This window comes from Babylonia areolata, chromosome 34, assembly GCF_041734735.1.
Source record: "Babylonia areolata isolate BAREFJ2019XMU chromosome 34, ASM4173473v1, whole genome shotgun sequence".
Lineage (NCBI taxonomy): Eukaryota > Metazoa > Mollusca > Gastropoda > Neogastropoda > Buccinidae > Babylonia > Babylonia areolata.
Window position 1 is genome coordinate 21839051 of NC_134909.1, and position 23333 is coordinate 21862383.

General features: G+C 43.5%; 3 protein-coding genes across 5 annotated transcripts in view; 1 reads left to right on the forward strand and 2 right to left on the reverse strand.

Annotated features, from left to right (window-relative positions):
* LOC143277333 (uncharacterized) overlaps positions 1-9915 on the reverse strand; it is a 17467-nt gene extending 7552 nt beyond the window's left edge. Inside the window, exon 1 of the mRNA XM_076582120.1 lies at positions 9654-9915. Within this exon, the coding sequence (XP_076438235.1) occupies positions 9654-9723 (70 nt within the window). The 5' untranslated portion in view covers positions 9724-9915. The remainder of the gene's footprint in view (positions 1-9653) is intronic.
* Positions 1-23333, reverse strand: part of LOC143277326 (uncharacterized) — a 329350-nt gene that overhangs the window by 98361 nt on the left and 207656 nt on the right. The window lies entirely within an intron of this gene.
* Positions 10551-23333, forward strand: part of LOC143277328 (synaptogenesis protein syg-2-like) — a 63431-nt gene continuing 50648 nt past the window's right edge. The window contains exons 1-2 of the mRNA XM_076582114.1: positions 10551-11089; positions 18278-18341. The gene's annotated coding sequence lies outside the window, so the exon portion shown is untranslated. The remainder of the gene's footprint in view (positions 11090-18277; positions 18342-23333) is intronic.

The window sequence follows — 23333 nt, forward strand, 5'->3', positions numbered from 1 at the left end:
ACACAAATACAAAACATGTCACAATTGAGAAAAGAAGTACTGGACTAATAGGTCAATACTTGTAGTACTATTAATCACTTCCGGTGAGGTGATTCTTCGGGATTTTCTTAAACACGTATCTATTCATGATATTTTTTTTAGAGTGAGTGGAAGATTAGTCCATATTTTTTCTACTAGAATACAGAAAGCTGAATTTGAAAAGGTTATTATTTGGTCTAAGTATGCAGTGCATGTGGTTGTGCCTGTGTTCATTTCTTTTAAAAGTGTTCCATTCTTTTTTGGAGCATTTCCACACATAACATTATGTGTGCTAACAGCTTTATTGAAGAACAGACTGTTGTGGAAAGATGATATATCAAGTTGTTTATAGTCCATAGGGGTCAGGGAGCTCGATTTTAACAATACTATTTTCAGTGCTCTTTTATACATACGGTGGAAAAAAAAAATTTCGCGATGCTACAGCTGTTCCATAAAGCTATTGCATGATCGATTACTGGCAGAATATGTGCAAAGAAAATGAGCTTCCGTGAATGGACATTGAGGGTCTTTTTAGTTTTTACTAGCTGAAGAATTTTCCATCAATCCAGCGAAAGCCCAAACGTTGCTGTGCTCAGGAAAGAACTAAAGCCGTCTGGAAACAACTAAACAATATTGCTCAATGGTGCAGAGACACAGGATCTTCCATCAATCCAGCGAAAGCCCAAACGTTGCTGTGCACCCTCAACAACAGAACCGCGAGCAAATTACCACCATCTGTGTCATTCGACGGGATTCAGATCGAGAAAACCGAACGCCTACGCTACCTAGGAATACACTTCGACAGGATGCTGACCTTCAGAAAACATACGGAAAATACTGTTCTCAAATGCAGAAAGGGCCTTTCAGTATTAAAAGCAATGGCAACCAAAGGTATTGAACAACGCTACCTCTTCCTGCTACACCAATCACTCGTCCTCAGTGTGTTCGACTACCGACTTGGGCTAAAAACACCGTCTCAAAGCAACCTCCTAAAATTAGAAAGAGTGCAAAATGAAGGTATGAGGCTGATCCTTGGTACAACAAAAGACACGCCCACAGAAACCATGCGATACCTGCTTGACCTTCCTTCAGTGCAGGCCAGAAACAAGTTAGAACAGGTCAAGACCTACTTCAAAGCATTAGAAAACCCTCAAAACCCACTGCATGACGCAGTCAAAGAACCAAAAGGCAGCCGTCTAGGACGAGGAAGATCATGGATGGGGCAAGCAGAAGACACAATCCAGCTAGTATGCCGACTACAAGACCTGAAAGAAACAAAAGAATGGGAGAAAAAACCCGAAAACTTCAACCATCTATTCAACACAGCCATTGCACCCACTCTAGGAAGACATTGTCGGGAATGGCCAGAGGGCAAAACTGATGCGGAAGTGAAGCTACTCATAGAAGAAAACAGTAAAGAAGAGGACATCATGATATACACAGATGGCTCAGTCACCAAAGACCAATCTGGTTGGGGATTCACTGCGAAACAAAATGGAAAAACAATTAGGGAAGAGAATGCTGCCTACAAAGTCACAACCTCCAGCCTAACGATGGAAGTTGAAGCTGTGACACATGCCCTCCAGTGGCTATCGTCCATCCATACGCCCGGAAACCAACATGCCATGATTCTAACCGACTCAATGAATCTCATACAGAAAATTGAATACGGAATGGGAAGCCCAGAGTGGCATAAGGCAATGCGCAACTTTCAGATTAAAAAAACGTACATGGTCATACTGCCCGGGACATGCAGGTGTTAAGGGAAATGAGCGAGCTGACAGACTTGCTGGTAACGCAACACCAACGAGTGGCCTACATCTAGGAAAATCGGAAATCCTCAGAATGTGTGAATGTTTGTCTTCATGTTTTACATTTATTTGCTTATTTATCATCATTGTTGTCGTATTTATTTATTTATTTATTTATTATTATTATTATTATTATTATTATTATTATTATTATTATTATTATTATCACTACCTTTTTCATATCATAATTATTATTTATTTATTTATCTATTTTTGTGTTTATTTACTTATTTAAATACACTTATCTATTATTTATTCACTTTTTTTCCAAGGCCTGACTAAGCGCGTTGGGCTACGCCGCTGGTCAGGCATCTGCTTGGCAGATGTGGTGCAGCGTATATGGATTTGTCCGAACGCACTGACGCCTCCTTGAGCTACTGAAACTGAAACTGAAGTATTTTGTTGGAGAGACGTTTTCCAAAGACTGATCAGTCCAAGATAGATATTTGTCAATAATGACACCCAGCATTTTATGTGAATCTACCTCTTCAGTTCTATTGACGCCTAGGATTAGTGATTTGAAGTTATGTGTCTTTCTTTGTATTTTTTGTTGCGTACATACATACATGCACTTCGATTTTTTAGCAATTAAGGACATGTAATTCAATTGTGTCCAATCGTTGAGCTTCAGATTATCATCTTAAAGTTCATCAGTTAGCTTACAGGTGTCTGAATTGCTTGAATGTATGGATGTGTCATCAGCAATATTTCGCATTTACTTTTCATATAACAAGGTAAGTCGTTAACATAAGTGGAGAATAAAAGTGGTCCTAAGATGGATCCTTGTGGTACTCTATGTTTGATAGATGTAAAAGTTGAGGTTTGATTATTTACTGTTACTGTTTCCTGTCAGAAAGAAAAGATTGTAAAAGGTGAGTATATTCCGGTGGTAATTTATAACCTTCTGATTCACGTAGTAACAAGGAGTGTTTGATTGCATCAAAAGCTTTTTTTTCTAAATCTATAAAGATAAGACTCGTAAATCTATTTTTATTTATGCTATGTAGAAGACTGTCCGTGTGTTGTGTGAGGGCTGAATGACAAGAATGACTTTTACAGAATCCGGACTGGTCTTCATGGATTTGGTTGCTGACAAAGAGATAAGAATATAAAGATTTTTGCAAGTGTTTTGCATTGGGTTTAGACAACAGGCAAGACAGAAACTGGTCTGTAGTTAGGTGGATCCGAAGAATCCCCTGACCTGATTTGTACAGCGGAATGACTCTAGCCTGCTTGAATCTTGAAAGTAAGCATTTCTTATCAATACACAGATTGTCAAGATACGTCAGAGTATCAACAAAAACAGGGGAAGAAAGCATTATTACCCGTCCATCTAATCCCTCCAAATCACAAGTGCCAGACTGTTTTAGTTATGGCAGACTTTGAATAACATCCAAGACAGTCACTGGTTGAAGACTAAATGGAATATGAATTTTCTTTGAATCAGCATATTGTTTTAAAAGACACAGGTCATTTTCACTCGTTCTATCGTTTGATATATATTTTTCAGCAATGGTCGCAGCAAAGTTATTATGTAACTGATCTGCTGTTACATCTGTGATGCTTTGTTGACATTTTGACACATGTTTTTATCCAACTTGTTCATGTTTTCCAAATTAGACGAGAATCGTTTGTATTAATTAACAGTTTCTGAAAATAATTATATTTGTTTGTAGGTTTCATGGCATTTACTTTATTTCTTTGTTTCTTAAATCGCTCATTTGGTCCATATATATTCAAATAAGCTCCATGATTTATTCCAATGTCAATTTGTTTTGTTATCCATGGTGCTTTCGTTTCTTGTCTAATTCTTTTCCTTATAAATGGTGCATGTTTGTTAGATACAGAAGAGAATGTACTCATCCAAATTCGACGACTTTATCAGGATATTATAACTGATATACATAATTCAAATGCGAGTTTGCTCAATCAGAGAAAAAAAAAATCATCTTCTTTAAAGTTCTTATAACTCCTATCAAATATAGCTTTATGTCCTACCTTTGGAAATTTTAATTCGGGTAATACGGACCGGGAAATAATCACTACTGCCACAAGATGGAACGCATACCTCCACAATGTGGTGTATTGTGGTTACGTGAATGTGATCAATTAATATAATTGTGTTTTCGACATCGTAAGCCCCAAGACTGTTTATTCTCTCATTTTAATGAGGACGCAAAATATAACAGTGAACCAGCAGTTTGGGGCTTAGTGGGATCTCAGCGGATAATTTGGTACCCTGGCATGTTCATATCAGCATCTGTCGAGATTCAGCAAAATAGAATAAATGAAAAGGATATAAAGAAAAAAAGGTTGCAATATCGTCCTTCTTGTTTGTTGCATTGTTTATGTTTGAATAACATATGCTTACTTCAGGTAAGAAGTATGTAGGAACAACAAACTGTATGTAGCACCACTACCATGCACAACAGAAGAAGAAGAAGAAGAAGAAGAAGAAGAAGAAGAAGAAGAAGAAGAAGAAGAAGAAAGAAAGAAAGAAAGAAAGAAAATAAAGGTTATAATAGTTATGTGGAACGGTGTGGTATCGGTATTATTCAGACAGTCCACGTGAACATGACAAGCTATGTGCCAATTAAACAAAGTTAACATTCACATACATTGTCATAATCAACTGGCAAATGTTTGTTGCTGTGATAGGAACTGAGAGGCCACCATATTTAGTAACTGCACGGCAAATTGATGAATTTGGTCAGTTTTGATGCCAGCTTGTCTGGAGGTATGGTTGTGTGTTGGGTGTTGGTGTTCACTGGGAATAAATGCGGGATAACTGTTTAGTGTGTTAGGTGAAGAAGAATGAAGTTAGGTTATTGGTTATCTATATTAAAAGTGGAGTCTAGCTGAATGTGGGGACGTGACATTGGCCTTGAATATTTGTTTTCAGAATAATGTGTTTGAAAGGGAGGGATGTACTGCCTCTGGTAAACATTTTCTGAGTTCGTGAATGGGTTGGGAGGGGCCTCTTGGTGGGATGAGGGAGGTGCTTGCTGAAAATGATGTCTGGGGAGGGAAGTGAAAGGAGGAGGTAGGAGGCGGGCATGTGTCCTGACCAACGGGCTTATGGTGAAACTGAGTGGGGCCAGCTCTGTTCTGTGCCACACATGTAGTATCACCAGTGTGGTGATATTCAGCTTCATTCATGTGAGCAGTTTGGTTCATGATTCTGATCATGGTGATCCGGGTAGAAGTACTCAGGTCGGTCACAAGTTCCATAAGTTATGTGACCATAGTACACTTCTGTGCTTTGTTGAAAAAAAAAATGCTTCAGATTCAAGTTTTTTTGTGTGCCTTTTGCATTCGGATGAGTCATGTTCTGATACAGGGCAAGTCGTGGGGCTCCTGTTGTTGCTGTGAAAGTTTCGTGGCTTTCTTCTTTTTCTTCTTCGTCCGTGGGCTGCAACTCCCACGTTCACTCGTATATACACGGGTGGACTTTTACATGTATGACTGTTTTTACCCTGCCATGTAGGCAGACATGCTCCGTTTTCGGGTGTCATGGCTTTCAGTACAGGTGACACAGGACAGCTATTAATGCGGACATGTATCAGAACAGTCTGCACAGAATGCGATACCCTCAGCGCGTGTTAAGTCAGGAATACAGACTTTGTAGATAGATTCTCCCTGTGGAGCCAGTTTCCTAGCATTTATATGGTGGTGTGTGTCCATCGAGATCGATGATGACCATCGTTGTCATCCCGTTGTCAAGAGCCTTTTGGGCAGCCGATGGTCTGGCATGCGCGCCACGTGTCCAGCCCAGCGAAGCTGGGACTGCATCAGGATGGTGAAGATGCTGGGAAGGGTGGCTTTTGCAAGCACCTCCGTGTCTGGGGTCCTGTCTTGCCACTTGATGTTCAGTAGCTTCCTTAGGCATGTTGTGTGGAAGTGGTTCAGCTTCTTGGCATGTCGTTGGTACACTGTCCAAGTTTCGCAGGCGTACAGTAGTGTGGGGAGAACTACTGCTCTGTACACCTTTAGTTTGGTCTCAAGACCAATGCCTCTTCTGTTCCAGACATTTGCATAGAGTCTACCAAAAGTTGCGCTTGCTCTTGCAATCCTGACGTTCACTTCATCGTCGATGGTCGCATTTTGTGACAGTGTGCTGCCAAGGTATGTGAACCGCTCCACCACACTGAGTCTCTGACCGTTGACTGTGATGTTGGGCTCAACGTGGGGTTTCCCTGGGGCTGGCTGATGGAGAACTTCAGTTTTCCTCGTGCTGATGGTAAGGCCGAAGTTCCTGCTGGCAGTGGCAAACTTGTCAACGCTGAGTTGCATGTCAGCTTCAGATCCAGCGTTGAGGGCACAATCATCAGCAAACAAAAAGTCTCTGATGATGTCTGTCATGACCTTCGTTTTTGCTTGAAGCCTTCTGAGGTTAAACAACTTACCATCTGTTCGGTACTTAAGGCCGATTCCAACATCGCCATCTCTGAAGGCATCAGTAAGCATTGCAGAGAACATGAGGCTGAACAGCGTTGGAGCCAGGACGCAGCCTTGCTTGACACCATTTGTGACAGCAAAAGGAGCAGATGTTTCGCCTTTGTCCTGGACTCGAGCCTGCATGCCTTCATGGAATTGGCTGACCAAGGAAATAAATTTCCGAGGGCATCCGTACTTGGCCATGATCTTCCACAGTCCCTCTCTACTCACGGTGTCGAAGGCCTTAGTGAGGTCGACATAGGTGGAGAACAGATCAGCATTTTGCTCCTGACATTTCTCTTGCAGCTGCCTTGCAGCAAACACCATGTCGGTGGTTCCGCGCTCTTTCCGGAATCCACATTGGCTCTCAGGCAAATGACCTTGGTCAAGGTGTGCTGTGAGGCGGTTTAGTAGGATCCTGGCAAGTATCTTGCCTGCGATGGAGAGCAAGGAAATGCCCCGATGGTTATCACAGGCTTGCCGGTTCCCCTTTCGCTTGTACAAGTGAATGATAGATGCATCTTTGAAATCCTGGGGGATCGTCTCTTCTTTCCACATGAGTGAGTACAGCTGATGGAGCTTCTCAGTCAGCACAGTGCCTCCATCCTTGTAGACCTCTGCTGGTATGGAGTCTGAGCCAGGTGCTTTGCCACTGGATAGCAGACGAATTGCTTTCTGGGTCTCAAGAGGTGTTGGCGGATCGTCCAGTGCTTCGTTGATGGGGACTTGTGGGAGACGGTCTATGGCTTCATCATTTATGGAGGAAGGGCGATTTAAGACACTGTTGAAGTGCTCAGCCCAGCGTTCGAGAATTTTCTCCTTCTCGGTGATCAAGGTATTCCCATCTGCACTGAGGAGGGGGGATGATCCTAAGGATGTGGGGCCGTAGACTTCTTTTAAGGCATCATAGAACCTCTTCATATCGTGCCTGTCAGCATATCCCTGGATCTCATCAGCTTTGTCACTCAGCCACTTATCCTGCATCTGGCGTAACTTTTGCTGAACAGTCCTGCGGATGGCATCGTACACATCTTTTTTTGATGTGGACTTTGGGTTGCTCAGGTAGGCTTGATGCAGACGGCGTTTCTCATCCAGAAGCTGCTTGATTTCATCACAGTTTTCATCAAACCAGTCTTTGTGCTTTCTGGACATGGGTCCCAGGGTCTCTGAAGCTGTACTATAGATCAGCTCACGCAGGGTCCTCCAGTCAGACTCCACATTCTGGTTGTCCAGAGAGGCGGATTCCAGACGATCTTCCAGCAGCTCCACAAAGGACTGTTTGATGGTGATGTTTTTCAGCTTAGCGATGTTGAGCCGTTTTGGAGCCTTCTGGCCTTGGGGGCGTCTCTTGGGCTGGATTCGAATATTCAGCTTCGAGACTACAAGGCGATGGTCTGTCCAACACTCGGCGCCGCACATGGTCTTTGTTACACGTACATCTTGCCTATCCCTTTTCCTGACGATGACATAATCGATGAGATGCCAATGCTTTGAGCGAGGGTGCATCCATGACGTCCTGTTACGGGTAGGGAGGCAGAAAACTGTGTTGGTTATCAGCAGTTCGTGCTCTGCACAGGTCTGAAGCAAAAGCAATCCATTTGGGTTGCAGTGGCCCACACCGTGCTTTCCAATCACTCCATCCCAGGAGATGTAGTCAGAGCCAACTCTAGCATTGAAGTCCCCAAGAATGATGAGCTTGTCTGCTTTAGGGATAGCAGCAATGACAGAGTGAAGGTCCTCGTAGAACTTCGCCTTCACTTCATCCGGGTTGATCATGGTTGGGGCATAGGCACTGACAATGGTGAGGTGCTTCTGGCCAGATGCCAGTGGGAGTTTCATGGTCATAAGCCTATCGTTGACTCCCTTTGGGATTCCAGCTAGCTTGCTGACAAGTGCTGTTTTTACTGCAATACAACGCCAGCCTCACGTCGCTCTTCGCTTCCTCGTCCACTCCAGAAGAAGGTGTAACCAGATCCCCGTTCACAGAGCTCGCCTTCACCTGCATGCCGAGTCTCACTCAAGGCTGTGATGTCAATGTTGTATCTGGCGAGTTCGGATGCAACTAGTGCCGTTCTCCTTTGGGGTCTGTCCGCGTTATCTCTGTCCAGGAGAGTCCTTATGTTCCAAGCACCAATGGTGAGAGGAACGATCCTTGTTTTTTTCTTGTTGTTTCAACCGCTGATGTATGGTCCCCACCAGCCGCGGTATGCTGGCCAGGGTGATATGGAGCAGGCAATTTTTAGGGCACCTTTTCTAGCCCCTTCCTCATGCCAGGGAGGTGAGCAGTGCATTCCTAAAGAGGGCTGCTCAGACGCTCAGACGGCTGCCGAGCTCCATCGCTGCTCCTGTCGACGAAGAACGACCCTATGGCCTGAGCCGCCTGCGTGCAGGTCTGCGACTGTGACTGCCAGTGTACCCACACCTGTCGTTTCGTCGCTCGCCTGTCGCCACAGGACTTGGGGGTGATGAAATGATGAAGGATGAAAGGTCATTTTGGATGACTGATGACTTGCGCGATGAGTTTGTTTAAAGTGAAGAGGAGTTGCGCAACGTCAACCTCACTCTCTCGTCCGGGTCCACCAATTTCCAGTGGCAAGACTAAGTCGAGACGACTGGAGGATGAGCACGGATGCAGTGGATGACCAAGATATCCTTTCGGTGTCTCATCTTGCTCTCTGCACTCCACAGTGCGTTGCTGTAACCGCCTTCCTCTCCGTTGAACCGACAGGTTTCTTCCGCAGATTCTGCCGGATCCAGACTTCGCATGCATGGGTAGACACACCCCGGGGGCCAACTGCGTGTGGCATGCACACAGCACAGTGGAGCTAGATGGCCGTCGGTGGCTCTCCTGAGCCAACGCCCTTTTATGGATCTCCATAAGGGTGTCTAGCCACCCGCCTCACCAGTCCCGGAAGGGAGCGGTGGGAGTGCCAGTTTAGTCGCCGGCAACCCGACCCTGAACAGGTTGTACTGGATTACAGGTTACCAGTAGCAGATCTAATGACCTGACCTGACACATGTTAACAATATACTCGTCATATAAATGACTATCACACCAAGCGCGTGCACACACACACACACACACACACACACACGCACGCACACACACACACACACACACACACACACACACAAGGAGAGAGAGAGACAGACAGACAGTCAGACAGACAGACAGACACGACAAGACAAAATATTCATTATCGAGAGTGATAACCATGCAAGTAACTTTTTTTTTTAATCCAGTCCTCAGCACACACAGAGACAGACAGACAGACAGACAGACAGAGAGTCACAGAGAGAGAGAGAGAGCAAGAGAGAGAGAGGGAGAGGGAAGCGGGAGTTCATATTAAAGCAAAAAGTATACTCTCGGAAATAAATCACGATTACCTGAACTGGCCATCATGTAGATCACGCAGCAAAACATCCATGTCGTCCGCCAAATCGATAGACAGCACATTTCGTCGTTTTTTTGATAATCAGTTAAAACCAAATAACAATAATAATAACAAAAACGAAAAGTAAAAGAATATTCAATTTTCAAAAAAGCAAATAAACAAAAAAATATCAATCACTGTCCGTTTTGAAGAGACACGTTGACTCATAACACACAGGTATGGTACGTATGCTTGGCTCTTATAAATAGCAACGCGTTGCAGTCGTCTTGCTTGCTGAAAACACAGACAGTGAAATCGTCGTCCACAAAGAATACCCGCACAATGTTTGCGGCAAGCTAAAATGCTAATCGCAGTGAACGTGTGTGTGTGTGTGTGTGTGTGTGTGTGTGTGTGTGTGTGTGTGCGTGTTGGGATACTACTTTTGAATAAATAAATGAATAAATTAATTCATTTTACCACGGACACACAGACACAGACACACATACACGCACACACACACACACAACCGAACATCCGGTTAAAACAGACTCACTTTGTTTACAAAAGTGAGTGATAAATGAAAACCAATTGCAAACAAAAGAAGAAGGGGGGGGGGGGGGGGAGGAAACGTTTCTGGAACTGCAGCTGCAAGCAATAATCAGTTCAAAAGAAAATGTTCCAAAGAGCAAATTTCGTAACAGCGTTCTGTTGCTGTCTATGAGTTTACGGCAGACTCCATCCAGGTTCACTCTGCTATCAAGTATGCACATTGTCTTATCAAAACCTTTGCCCTGCACACATAGCACGTGCAAATGCATGAAAAATAAACACACACAAAAATGAATACATAAATGAAAAAATAAAGCTATCAAAACAAAACAAAGCAAAAATTATACCCGACAGCTGGTTGACCCCTTCTCTACTGCCAGTAGCGGGTTTCGGATATTCTTCTCCCTGCATTGAAGAGGAGGAATGTAAAAGGCTTGAGATTGACCTTACCAGTGTGTGACAAGTGTACGCTCAGTATATGTTACTGGAGTATTCATTCTATTCCGACGAGTGTGTTTGACCCTCGTACTTTCAGTCCTTAACTCAAATGAGAAGAGCTATCGCCAAAGACTTGCTTTGATCCCACATGTGGTCGTCTACGCACATCGGGATTTGCCTGTCAGTCAGCGTCACTGCTTTTTGTGTATGAGAGAGATTGTCGACTCAATCTGAGACAGAGGAACTGCGGTTGTCAATTGTGTGACACCAAAACGTTAACAGATCTGGAAAATATAAAGACGTGTGTTTGCAGTCAGCTGGTCTACAACTCGAAATGACACCAAAGTATATTAACGCGAAAGTACCAGAACTGTGACCATAACAACAGACATCTTGTGCTGGATAGAAAAAAAAAAAAAAAAAATCCAAACAAGTCAATGCAACGTCTCATCTATGATGGAGGTACGTTATTCAAATAGATGATAGATCGTTGATAGTTCTCAAGACAATTAACGAAGCTGTTGCCAAATGAAGTTTTGCATCTTTTGTTACCCCCAACTCCCACCCCCATTCACGCACACATGCTGATACACCCCCACTTTTTTTTTTTACTTTTTTTTTTCCAAAACTAGCAGTAAATAAGTCATCATGCCATGCTCTCTCTCTGTCTCTGTCTGTCTTTCTGTCTTCAAACTGGTTCTATTGTCTTGTACAGACCCAGACGTTGTGCGAAATTTGTCTGCAAAGCCTTTAGATGTGAAGAAAATACTTCTTAATGTCCCTGGTTAACCTGATCTATCCATAGTTGCATTGTTTTAATTTTTGTGTCTATATTTGTTATTATGATTATTCTCTGTTCACCTCCCCCTTCATGAGGGGCCTAGGCCTAAAATGAATGAATCTGAAATTGAATCTGAATCTGAATCTTACCGTGCACATCCACTGGCTTTGTACCCACTGCCACTTGCATATATTGCTAATGGAGTATTGCCCATTACCCACCTACTTCTCTCTCTCTCTCTCTCTCTCTCTCTCTCCCTCTCTCTCCTCTCTCCTATCTCTCTCCCTCTCTCTCCTCTCTCCCTCTCTCTCCTCTCTGTCTCGCCTCTCTGTCTCCTCTCTCTCCCTCTCTCTCCTCTCCCTCTCTCCCTCTCCTCTCTCTCTCTGCTCTCTCCCTCTCTCTCCTCTCCCTCTCTCCCTCTCCCTCTCTCTCTCTCCTCCCTCTCTCTACCTTTCTCTCTCTTTCTTTAAGGCCAGCTTCGTGATTTTTATGGTTTAGAGATGGACAATTCTGATATGGTTACAAAAGAAATATTGACACATAAATTTTCCTCCATTCATTCACGCGATTCCCCGGGTATTTCAAATGAAGCACGTGGGAATTCAGGGAACAAAAGTTTACACTCGGGTGGAAAGGCGCAGTTAGAAAACGAGAACTCATTGAAGTTTCTCGTGCTTTGGATGTTAGCCCAAGGGGGGAAAAGGACAGGGTGCCTTCCAGCTTGGAAGGAAATCGAAACACGAAATATTCTGTAAATAGTAACTCTTTTTCGTCTCCCGGACCCTCGAACCCATTGGCTGTAAATAGGTCAAGATCTTTTTCCTTTCTTTCTTGGAACGTTAATGGTTTGCGTTCTAAGTTCATGTTCATGATTTTTCTATATATGTGTCGTCTTTTGACTTCGTATGCATTGTTGAAACGTTTGAAGAAAATTGTAAAACAGCTTTATTTCCTGGTTTTTCAATGTATTATAAACCAGCTATTAAATTTACTAGACAAGGGAGGAAATCGGGTGGTATTGTGTGTTTGTTTAGGAATGAGTTTTGTCCCTTCATAAGAAAACTACAAATAAAATATGAAAATATCTGTGCATTTATTATTGATAAACAGTTGTTTGGATTTTCGAAAGATGTTCTCTTTGTATGTACTTATGTACCACCAGAAGGTTCTCCTTTTTATGCTTATTTTGATTATGATCATGGTATATCTGTACTTGAAGATTGTCTGACTAATCTGCTGTTAGAACTTTGTGATGTTTATATAATTTTGTGTGGCGATGTTAACAGCAGAACTTCTAATATCTCTCCTTCACAATCATCGAATGACAGTACTGGATCTTATCATAAAAGTTGCTCAATGAATTGTAATCGTAATTCTCAGGATACACATATAAATGTATATGGTAAGTCAATGTTAAACATGTGCACTGCCTTAGGTTTGACAATATTAAATGGAATGTGTAACGGTGACCAGGAAGGTCACTATACATATACAGGCGAAAATGGAAGCAGTGTCAATGATTATTTTCTTTTGTCGAATGACTTTTATGAACTTGTTTATGGTGTATGTGAATTATGTGTTGCTGATCAGTTAGGGAAGAGAACGCTGCCTACAAAGTCACAACCTCCAGCCTAACGATAGAAGTTGAAGCTGTGACACATGCCCTCCAGTGGCTATCGTCCATCCATACGCCCGGAAACCAACATGCCATGATTCTAACCGACTCAATGAACCTCATACAGAAAATTGAAAACGGAATGGGAAGCCCAGAGTGGCATAAGGCAATGCGCAACTTTCAGATTAAAAAAACTCACATGGTCATACTGCCCGGGACATGCAGGAGTTAAGGGAAATGAGCGAGCTGACAGACTTGCTGGTAACGCAACACCAACGAGCGGCCTACATCTAGGAAAATCGGAAATCCTCAGAAAAGTCAAAGAATATCAAAAAGAACAGGTACAAGGCCATCACACCATCGATCGCCTCAAAGAAATAAAAGCAGAGAGAGGGAGCGGCCGTAAGTCTAACATGAAAGGTAGAACACGATGCTTTGCAAATCAAACAAATGTCGGCATCATTTCCAAACCAACATTGCGCAAATTTCTTCTAAACGGAACAGAGTCTCTGTGGGCTTTTCCAAATACAGTAGACTGAGCAACACACTAGACGCCACGTTCTTGGCATCAGAGATCTTTTCCCATCCCTCTTGCGGCCAATCAGTGGCAGCCTCTGTGCGTGTGTGTATGTCTGTGTTTGTGTGTATGTGTGGGTCTTTGTTTTTGAGTGGGTTTGTGCATGCGTGAGAGTGTAAGTGTACACAAGTGTCAGGAGAGTTCTGTGCATGTGTGTGTGTGTGTGTGTGTGTGTGTGTGTGTGTGTGTGTGTGTGTGTGTGTGTGTTTGTGTGTGTGTGTGTGTGTGTGTGTGTGAGAGAGAGAGAGAGAGAGAGAGAGAGAGGGAGGTGGGGGTGCAGGGAGGAGGTGGGGTAGAGGATGAGGTATGTGAGTGTATGCATGCCTACACTGTGGGAGCAACAGGATATTGGAACGTATACATATATATATATATATATATATATATATATATATATATATATATATATATATATATATATATATATATATATATATCTTTGTATATATGTGTGTGGGGTTGGGGGTGGGAGATATGGGCGTGTGTGTGTGCTTGTACAAGTAAGCGTTCATCTGTGTGTGTGTGTGTGTGTGTGTGTGTGTGTGTGTGTGTGTGTGTGTGTGTGTGTGCCGTGGAAGCTGCGATACATAGACTAGAAATGAGTGTGTGGAGGAGGGGGGTAGAGGAGGTGCAGGGTAATGTGGTGTGTGTGTGTGTGTGTGTGTGTGTGTGTGTGTGTGTGTGTGTGTGTGTGTGTGTGTGTTGGAGGTCATGTACGTTTATATGTATTTGACTGTGCTTTCATATATGTGAAACTGCGTGTTTGGTGCATATCTGTTATGCATGTGTGGGTGAATGTGTGAATGTGTGTCTTCATGTTTTACATTTATTTGCTTATTTATCATCATTGTTGTCTTATTTATTTAATTATTTATTCATTTTTTTTTAATTTTTTTTTTTTATTATTATTATTTTCATTACTACTACCTTGTTTATATATCATAATCATTATTTATTTATTTATTTATGTAAGCTTATCTTTTTTTCTTTTCTTTTTTTTCTCAAGGCCTGACTAAGCGCGTTGGGTTACGCTGCTGGTCAGGCATCTGCTTGGCAGATGTGGTGTAGCGTATATGGATTTGTCCGAACGCAGTGACGCCTCCTTGAGCTACTGAAACTGAAACTGAAACTGATCGAACTGAATCAGATCATTTTCCTCTTGAGTGTCGCAATTCTTTTTCAAATAATAGCCTAGTTAAAAGTAATGATTGTTATACCATACAGGTGATAGAAAAGTTTGTGTGGAACGAACAGTTTAGGCAGGAATTCCATAGTAAATTGACAGAGAAAGAAATTAATGATAAATTGAAAATGGCTTTGGATCTCATTGATGTGAATATAAATGACGCTTTAAAATTGTTCAATGAATGCATTCGAGAATGTGCAACTTGTATGAAGAAAACCTTTAGTGTGGGACATAATAAACAGCAAGAGGGATGGTTCGATGAGGAGTGTAAATGTCAAAAGGGAAAAGTTCGCAGGTTACTTAGAAGGTTTCGTAGAACTTCAGATAAAGATGATTATACTGTGTATGTAAGAGCTAGAAAAGAATATAAAAATCTATGTGAGAATAAGAGAAAACAGCATAACAAAAGCTTACTAGACAACTTGATAGCATCTGTTAAAGATCAAAAAGAATTCTGGGAATGTATGAAAAAAAATTTCGTCCATAATGAGGCAGCCTAGGAATGACATATCTGTAGATTGTTGGTTTAAACATTTTAAAGCCTTGATAGATAAAGATTTTGATTGCAATATCAGTGATCATAGCTTACCTGAAGTGGAAAACGAGTTTATGAATCGTCCAAAATCTAAAGAAGAAATTTTAATTGCACTTAAAAAACTAAAGAATCGAAAAGCTGCAGGTCCTGATTGGATAATTGGAGAATTTTTGAAATCACCATGTGATCAGTTTATACTTTCTTTGACAACTTTCTTTAATGCTTTATTCGATAGGGATATTTTTCCTGAAAATTGGTGTGAGTCAATCAGTTTACCACTCTACAAGAAAGGTGACATAAATAACACTAATAACTATAGAGGTATTTCATTATCTGATATCAGCAGTAAAGTATTCAGTGCAATTATTAATCATAGGATTCAGGAGTATGTAGAATATAACAATATAACACCAAGCTGGTTTTAAACGAGGATATTCAACAATTGATCACATGTTTACTCTTTTGGCATTTGTTCAGAAACAGTTTTCTCTTAATCGTAAACTTTACGTAGCATTTATTGATTTTGAGAAAGCTTTTGATTCTATCAATAGAAATTTATTATGGCCAGTTCTGGCAAAACATGGCATAACAGGAACACTTCTTAAATGTCTGAAGAGTATGATACTGTTGTCAAACAAGAATAAGGTGTGGTAACAAACTTATTGATTATATCAATTGCACTAGAGGAGTAAAGTAAGGAGATGTTTGTAGTCCTATTTTGTTCTCATTATTCATAAATGTATTGGCTTTAGAAGTGATAGACAGAGGAAGACACGGTGCGAGATTCACAACTGATTTAATAGAACTGTTTATGTTGTTACTAGCTGATGATATTGATTTGATCTTGGAGACAGCTATAGGTCTACAGACACAATTGAATAACTTAAAAAATGCAGCTACTAAATTGCAATTAAATGTTAATCTAGATAAAAGTAATATTATTGTTTTTTAGAAAAGGTGGTTATTTGGCAGCAAGGGAAATGTGGGTATATGGTGGTATTGACATGCCAGATGCCAATGATTACAAATATCGTGGAAAACAAATTTCTACTCGTTTGAGTTTTGTAGCTGCATGCAGGGATCTTTCAAGCAGAGCAAAGAATGTGCTGTTACATATTATGAAGAAACTCTTTTCATTAAACAATAATTCTTTGGATATTTCTATTAAGATTTTCGATACTCAGATACAGCCCATCGTACATTATGGCTCAAAATTATGGGGTCTAGATAAAAAATGCTATAATACAATGTGAGTCCGTTCATTTATTTGGACTGAAAAAGTTTTTAGGAGTTGAAATGAAGACACCTAACGATTTAGTATACGGTGAGACGAACAGACATCCAATCTATATAAATTTTGCAGTTTGATGTGTTCGATATTGGTTTAAATTACTAAAAAATGAATGAAAACAGACTGCCACGTAAATCCTATAATATGTTGTATGATTTAGATTCTAGAGGTAAAAACAACTGGGCGTCAAATATACGAACTTGTCTCTGTGAACTGGGCTTTGGATATGTTTGGGAATATCAAGGAGTAGGTAATGAAAATATGTTTCTGAAACTTTTTCGTCAGCGTTTGATAGACTGTAGATGGCAAAACTGGGAAAATCATATTCAGTCAAGTGATAGATTCTGTCTCTACAGATCTCATACTTCTTCACATTTAGTAAAGAATTATCTTTTGTTTAACATGGAAAGAAATCTACGAGTTTAATTAACAAGATTTAGATTTGGCATTTCTGAAATTCATATGCACAGATATCGTTATAAGATTGTTGGTCACACAGAGAAATCGTGTCCTTTGTGCAAGCTGTCAAATGAAGATGAAGTGTATTTTGTTTTGATGTGTCCTGTGTTGCATGGATTTCGCGTAAGATTTATTCCAAAGAAAATTTATGAACGTCCATGTTTGTTTAAATTATGTTTATTGATATCATCATATGATGATGGTGTCATACGTAATCTCGCATTGTATTTACACAGAGCTTTTAAGTTAAGAGAAACGGTATTATCATAATTTCTTCAACTAATTGTGAAAATGGTGAATGTTTACTGATAGTATGGTGACATCTGCATACTGTATTATCGCCCTTCATTCATATGGGGCTATGGCCTTGAGTGAATAAATGATCTCTCAATCTCTCTCTCAGTCTTTCTTTCTTTCTCCCTCTCTCTCTCTATCCCCCCCCCCCCCCACGCTCTTTCTCCCCCCACCTCTCTCTCCCCCCTCTCTCCTCCCCCTCTCTCTCCCTCCCTACCTCTGCCCCCCCTCTCTCTCCCTCCCTCCTCTCTCTCTTCCTCCCTCCTCTCTCTCTTTCTCCTCTCTGCTACTCTCTCGCAGTGAATTGAAGGGAATGTGATTCTAATCTTGATATTTAATTGTCTGTCTGTTTACTCATTCTTTGAGTGTCTTATTGCTTTTTCTGTTAAGATGGTCCGTTGTCCTTTTGTGTGTGTGTGTGTGTGTGTGTGTGTGTGTGTGCGCGCACGCGCGCGCGCGCGTGTGTGTGTGTGTTGGGGGGCGAGGGGGAGTGGGGGTGAAGATAGAGGGAGGGAAGGAAATTGTGAGTGCGTTGTATGAGCTTACGTGCATGTTTTGCTTGCGAGTACGTGCATGTTTTGCAAGAGTGTACGTGCATGATTTGCTCTTGGGTATGTGAATGTTGTGCTTACGAGTACATGCATGCTTTGCTTGCAGGTAAATGCATGGTTATGTGCGATGAGATGGAGACGTGAGATGGTGGTGAGATATGTGTGTGCCAGTTTCTTGAATTGTGCTCATGATTGTTTGTAATGCCTCCGTGTTCGAAGGGGTTTATTGCTGAATGGACATTTAGATAATTGTCATCGTTTGCTTCTGTGTTTCTTTAACAAGCGAGAGATTGATATGATTGTATATTTATTGATTGGGCGAGAGATTGATATGATTGTATATTTATTGATTGGTTTCCAGAACATGATTTCATGCACAATGCTGGGAATGCTGTTCACTGTAATTTTCATCGACTGCACTGAGAGTGAGTAATAAACGCTTCCTTTCTGTTTCTGTATTTCTCTTGCTCTTTCTAAATAAGTCTGACAACTGTCTGCTTGCACCAACACTTTATTTGTGTAGATTTAAGCAATGACAAAAAGGGTCTTCAGTGTGTCTGAAATAATGGAAAAAAAAGATGGATAACGAAACGAATAATGCATGGCGAATTGGATGTAATGTTATGAATGATAGTGATTATCTAGATGTAATGTGATGAAGGATAGTGATATAAGTATATCTTAAGATGTAATCCTCCATGCCGTCCCCACGTCTTTGGAGGGAAGCGAGGAAGACTGATAACACGTAGTGTAATGAGGGGAATGGTTAAAGGAAATGGAACAGTAAGTATATGAGAAAGTTAGTTGACATTGGCGATGTGACAATCAAGGAGCAATGTGTCAGTTGTGCGTCAGGCTTTTGTGCCAGTCTTTGCCAGTCTGTCGGAGCGACGGACGTGGCGATTGCCGGGTGGAGGATCAGCTGCATCAGGCAAGGGCCACTCTTCGAGGCCAGGGGCGTTGTGTGGTCTTGGAAGGCTCTCGGGGTACGACCATTGGTGGCATGCCCTCAGGGAGATGAGGTGGTGAAGGTGGGGGAAATTGGCGTGGCTCTGGGGGTTGGTGGTGGATACAAGTTCCCGGTCGAGGTGGTCTTGAGGGTAGGTGGTGGATATAAGTTCCCGATCGAGGTGGTCTTGGGGGTTGGCAGTGGATACAAGTTCCCAATCGAGGTGGTCTTGGGGGTTGGCTGTGGATACAAGTTCCCGGCCGAGATGGTCTTGGGGGTAGGCGGTTGATACAAGTTCCCGATCGAGGTGGTCTTGGGGGTAGGCGGTGGATACAAGTTCCTGGTCGAGGTGGTCTTGGGGGTAGGCGGTGGATACAAGTTCCCAATCGAGGTGGTCTTGGGGGTAGGCGGTGGATACAAGTTCCCAATCGAGGTGGTCTTGGGGGTTGGCGGTAGATACAAGTTCCCAATCGATGTGGTCTTGGGGATAGGTAGTGGATACAAGTTCCCGGTTGAGGTGGTCTTCTTGGGCGTAGGTGGTGGATACAAGTTCCCGGTCGAGGTGGTCTTGGGGGTAGTGGTGGATACAAGTTCCCGGTCTTGGTGGTCTTGGCGTTGGGAAGTGGGCACGTTGGGTAGGCCTGAGGCGTCAGTGGTGTAGCTGCAGGAGGAGCTGTTGAACTGGGTTGAGAAGGCTGTCTCATCGTTGGTGTTGGCATCAGAAATGCAGGTGGTCCAGAGGCCATGAGTAGTGTGCGGGGAACAACCAGTTGGTACTTCCAGAGGAATTTTATGTTGCACAGCATGACTCGTCCTGAGCCATCCACTCTCACCACGTACTGATCAAACTGGCGTACTTCTACGATGACACCAGTTTTGTCCTATTTGGTATGATTACCTCCAACTTGGTTCTGGATTCGGACACAGTCTCCGACAGTCATGGAAGTGGGCGTGTGTGTTCTGACAACCGTTCGGCATCACGCATTTGATGGTTACGCATGGCTTCTTCATGAGAAGCCAGAGTCTCACGCCAAGTGGAGTGTGGCTGGTACTTGCCGGGATGGATGGGAATAAAGTCTCGTATTGGGCGGCCAAAGATGCACATGGCTGGGGACAAGTGTGTGTCCCGGTCAGGGGTATTTTTGTACTGTAGCATTGCGCGCTGGAAACTGTCAGTGTCGAGGGAGCCATTGGCGTCAGTGTTGTCTGTAATGAGGCGTTCACTGTCTTGACACCAACTTCAGCGCGGCAGTTGCCATGGGGAAATGCAACGAAGCGATTTTGTGGTGCACTCCCCAGTTGTGGAGGAAGGTGACCGTTTGACGAGAGGTAAACTCTGGTCCTCCATCAGATGTCAGCTCATCGCTGATGCCATTCGTCACAAAGATGTGGCGTAGGGCGGTGATAAGTCCCGCTGCGCCATTTGAAGCTTCCTCCATGATAGGCCAGTTACTGTATCTGTCCACAGCCACGAGGTAGTGGTGGCCGCGGTACTGGAAACAACCAGGCTTTGGAATGGGTAGGCAGTAGTCATTGGAGACGTGGGGGGTGCACTTGGCTGTGAAGGTGCCATTCGGTTGCAGGCTGTCAGCGTTCCCGCATCTCAATGATGGCTGGGGTCATGCCGGGCCAAAAAGAAGGATGTCTCTGCTCTGGAACACATTTGTGTCACACCTTGATGCGCTGAGTGTAACGCCTGGAGAACCTACATGCGGAGGGAGGTAGGAATGACAACCCTGTCACGGTACAGGATAACTCCATCGAAGCTGGTGGGTCCATCACGAAACTGGTAGTACTGCCGCAGCTCTGAGGGGACTTTGGAACGGTCCTCTGGGAAGCCGTCCTCAATTGCGTCCATGAGTTTGGTCATGCTTGGGTCACTGGCAGTAGCAATGCGGATCATGTCCCATGTGACAGATTGGACGATCTCAGAAACCAGTGAAATGTAGTCGTTGTGAGAGCATGTTGTAGTGTTGTCATCTCCGGTAGAGCGGATGGTTGCTAGGAAAGAATGCGGTAGATATGGGTGGGTGAGCGGCTCAGTTGGATGGGTCATGGCGGCAACATCGTCTGGGAGGTCCAGTGGTGTGGGTTGTCTGACAGGGTGGCGTGAGACAGCGTCAGCTGCTGCATGGCGAGTGCCTGGTACATGAACAATGCTGAAGTAAAACAGTCGTTTTTTTTGTTTGTTTTAGGTTGTGCAATCGAGGGTTCGGGATGTCGTCCAGGCAGCGGTCACCAAATACTTTCAAGAGAGGTTTGTGGTCAGCTGCAACAATGAGGTTGGTGCAGCCAAGGGTGAAGTGGCATGCTTTGTCCAACCCATCGGCAACTGCCAGTGGTTTGCCTTCCACTGGTGCGTAGCGAGATTCTGCTGCTGACGTGAAGCGGCTCCCAACCAGGGTGATCTTCCAGCCAGACTTGCAGCAGAAGGGGCGGGAGGAAGAGCATGTGCAATGTTTTTGGAACAGCCAGAAGCCAATGCCGTCTTTGCTCCAGTCAGTGGCCAGGCAGGTTGGCTTGGCGTTGTCAAAGATCTCCACACCTCTTTGGATCTCATCGATGATGAGTGATTTGGATTCCTCAAGAGTCTATTCAGCTGGTCTGTCCATACAAAACCGGGTGTCTGGCTTGAGAAGGTAAAACGAAGGGGTGGGGGGTTGGAAGAGCCTTTTACCCAGGCATCGCAGAGTTCATTGTACATACAGTGGTTAAGAGTTATTGCGTGGGTAGAGGATTCACCAGGGAGGTCGACCACAGGGCATAGGCTGTTGAATATTGCAATTGCATGGTCTTCCCTGTCAGCTGCGTTGGCTTTAGCCTGTCGTTGGGGACGGCGTTGTCGGCGGCAGACACTCTCATTGTGGTGCAGGATGCCACACTTTGCGCTCTTGTGGTTGTAGGTGGGGCATATCCTCATGCGTTCCTGAACACGACGTCCGTGGATGTGTCTTCCGGCAGTGACCACAGGGGGTAGGGGGCCAGGTGTATCAGGGCTCACTGGATTTGTTGGCCAGGCGGTACCGATCTGGCGCCTGTATGAGCTGAAGGCAGCAGTGGTTGAGGTGGTGCTGTGGCTCAAGAGCTGGCTGGCTGAGTGTTTTCCCACTTTCTTTTGCTTCAACACGCTTCTTCCAGGGGTCATGTCCTGTTTTGGAATCACCAGGATATCAAGGTGGATCTTCTCGTCCTCCTACCCACGTATGAGATAATCACGGACTATGACGTCGATGTAATCAATCATGGTATGGCAGGTCTCTGAGGGGCATTCCACCTTGAAATTGCAGAGACCTGGCCTGGCCTCGAAGACGGGCAGCGAAGGCCCTGACGGGTTCGTCCCGGTCCTGCGCATCTGTTGTAGTTGTACGCGAGTGACCATGTCGTTTCTTGGCGGACAGCCAGGGGACTTAATGTTACTGAGGACCGCTTGCTCATTGCTGGAGGCCAGTGCGGCCGAACGTGCGTGTGAGATCTTTCTGAGGTCTCGTCGCAGCACTCAAGAAGCTGGAAGACGACGTTGCTAGCCGTGAGACGAGTGGCTTGTTATAGTCTGACAATCTCTGCTCAAAGTAAGCCCACTCCTGCGGCTAGTTCCAGCTGCGGAATGGACAGGGTGGGAACCTTTCTCGGGTGAGGCTTTCATGGTAGTGGTCGGGTTGCGCATCCGTACGGTGGGCAGATGCACTATGAAGATCGATGAGGCGTGTCAGCACCTCCATTGGAGTGTTTGCAGGCCAGCTGTGGTCGCAGTCAGGTGCGGGACGGGGTATGTTGTTCATGTTGGTCTTCTAATCCTCTTTTTGTCATAAATAAGTCCTGACAACTCTTTGCTTTCACCAACACTTAATTGCGTAGATTTAAGGAATGAAAAAGGGTCTTCCAGTGTGTCTGAAACAATGTGAAAGATGATGAATAATAAAACGAATAATGCATGGCGAATTGGATGTAATGTTATGACTGATAGTAATTAATACAGGTATGTCTAGAATTGTAATCGTCTAGTTTCTCTCTCTCTCTCTCTCTCTCTCTCTCTCTCTCTCTCTCTCTCTCTCTCTCTCTGTCTCTCTGTCTCTCTCTCTATCTACCACACACACACACAATCCTATCACATACATGCACACACACACACACACACACACACCACACACACACACACACACAGACACACACACACACACACACACACACACACACATTTATACTATAAAGAGCATTATATTCCTGTTTGATAGGAAAGATCGTTAGGAATGAAAAAGCAAACGCGATTACAAATTTGGCTACTCCAGTGGAACTGCCGATCTATTCTATTTAACCTGGCCTATTTGAAACAATTTCTAGCATCAAGTAAGTGTGACGTTTTAATTTTGCAGTCACTTAATATCAGTGCATGTAAGCTTCCCAAACTTCCAAATTATTATTTCCACCAGTAGATGAAACTGGAAACGTGGGCAAGAAGACAAGTACTGCT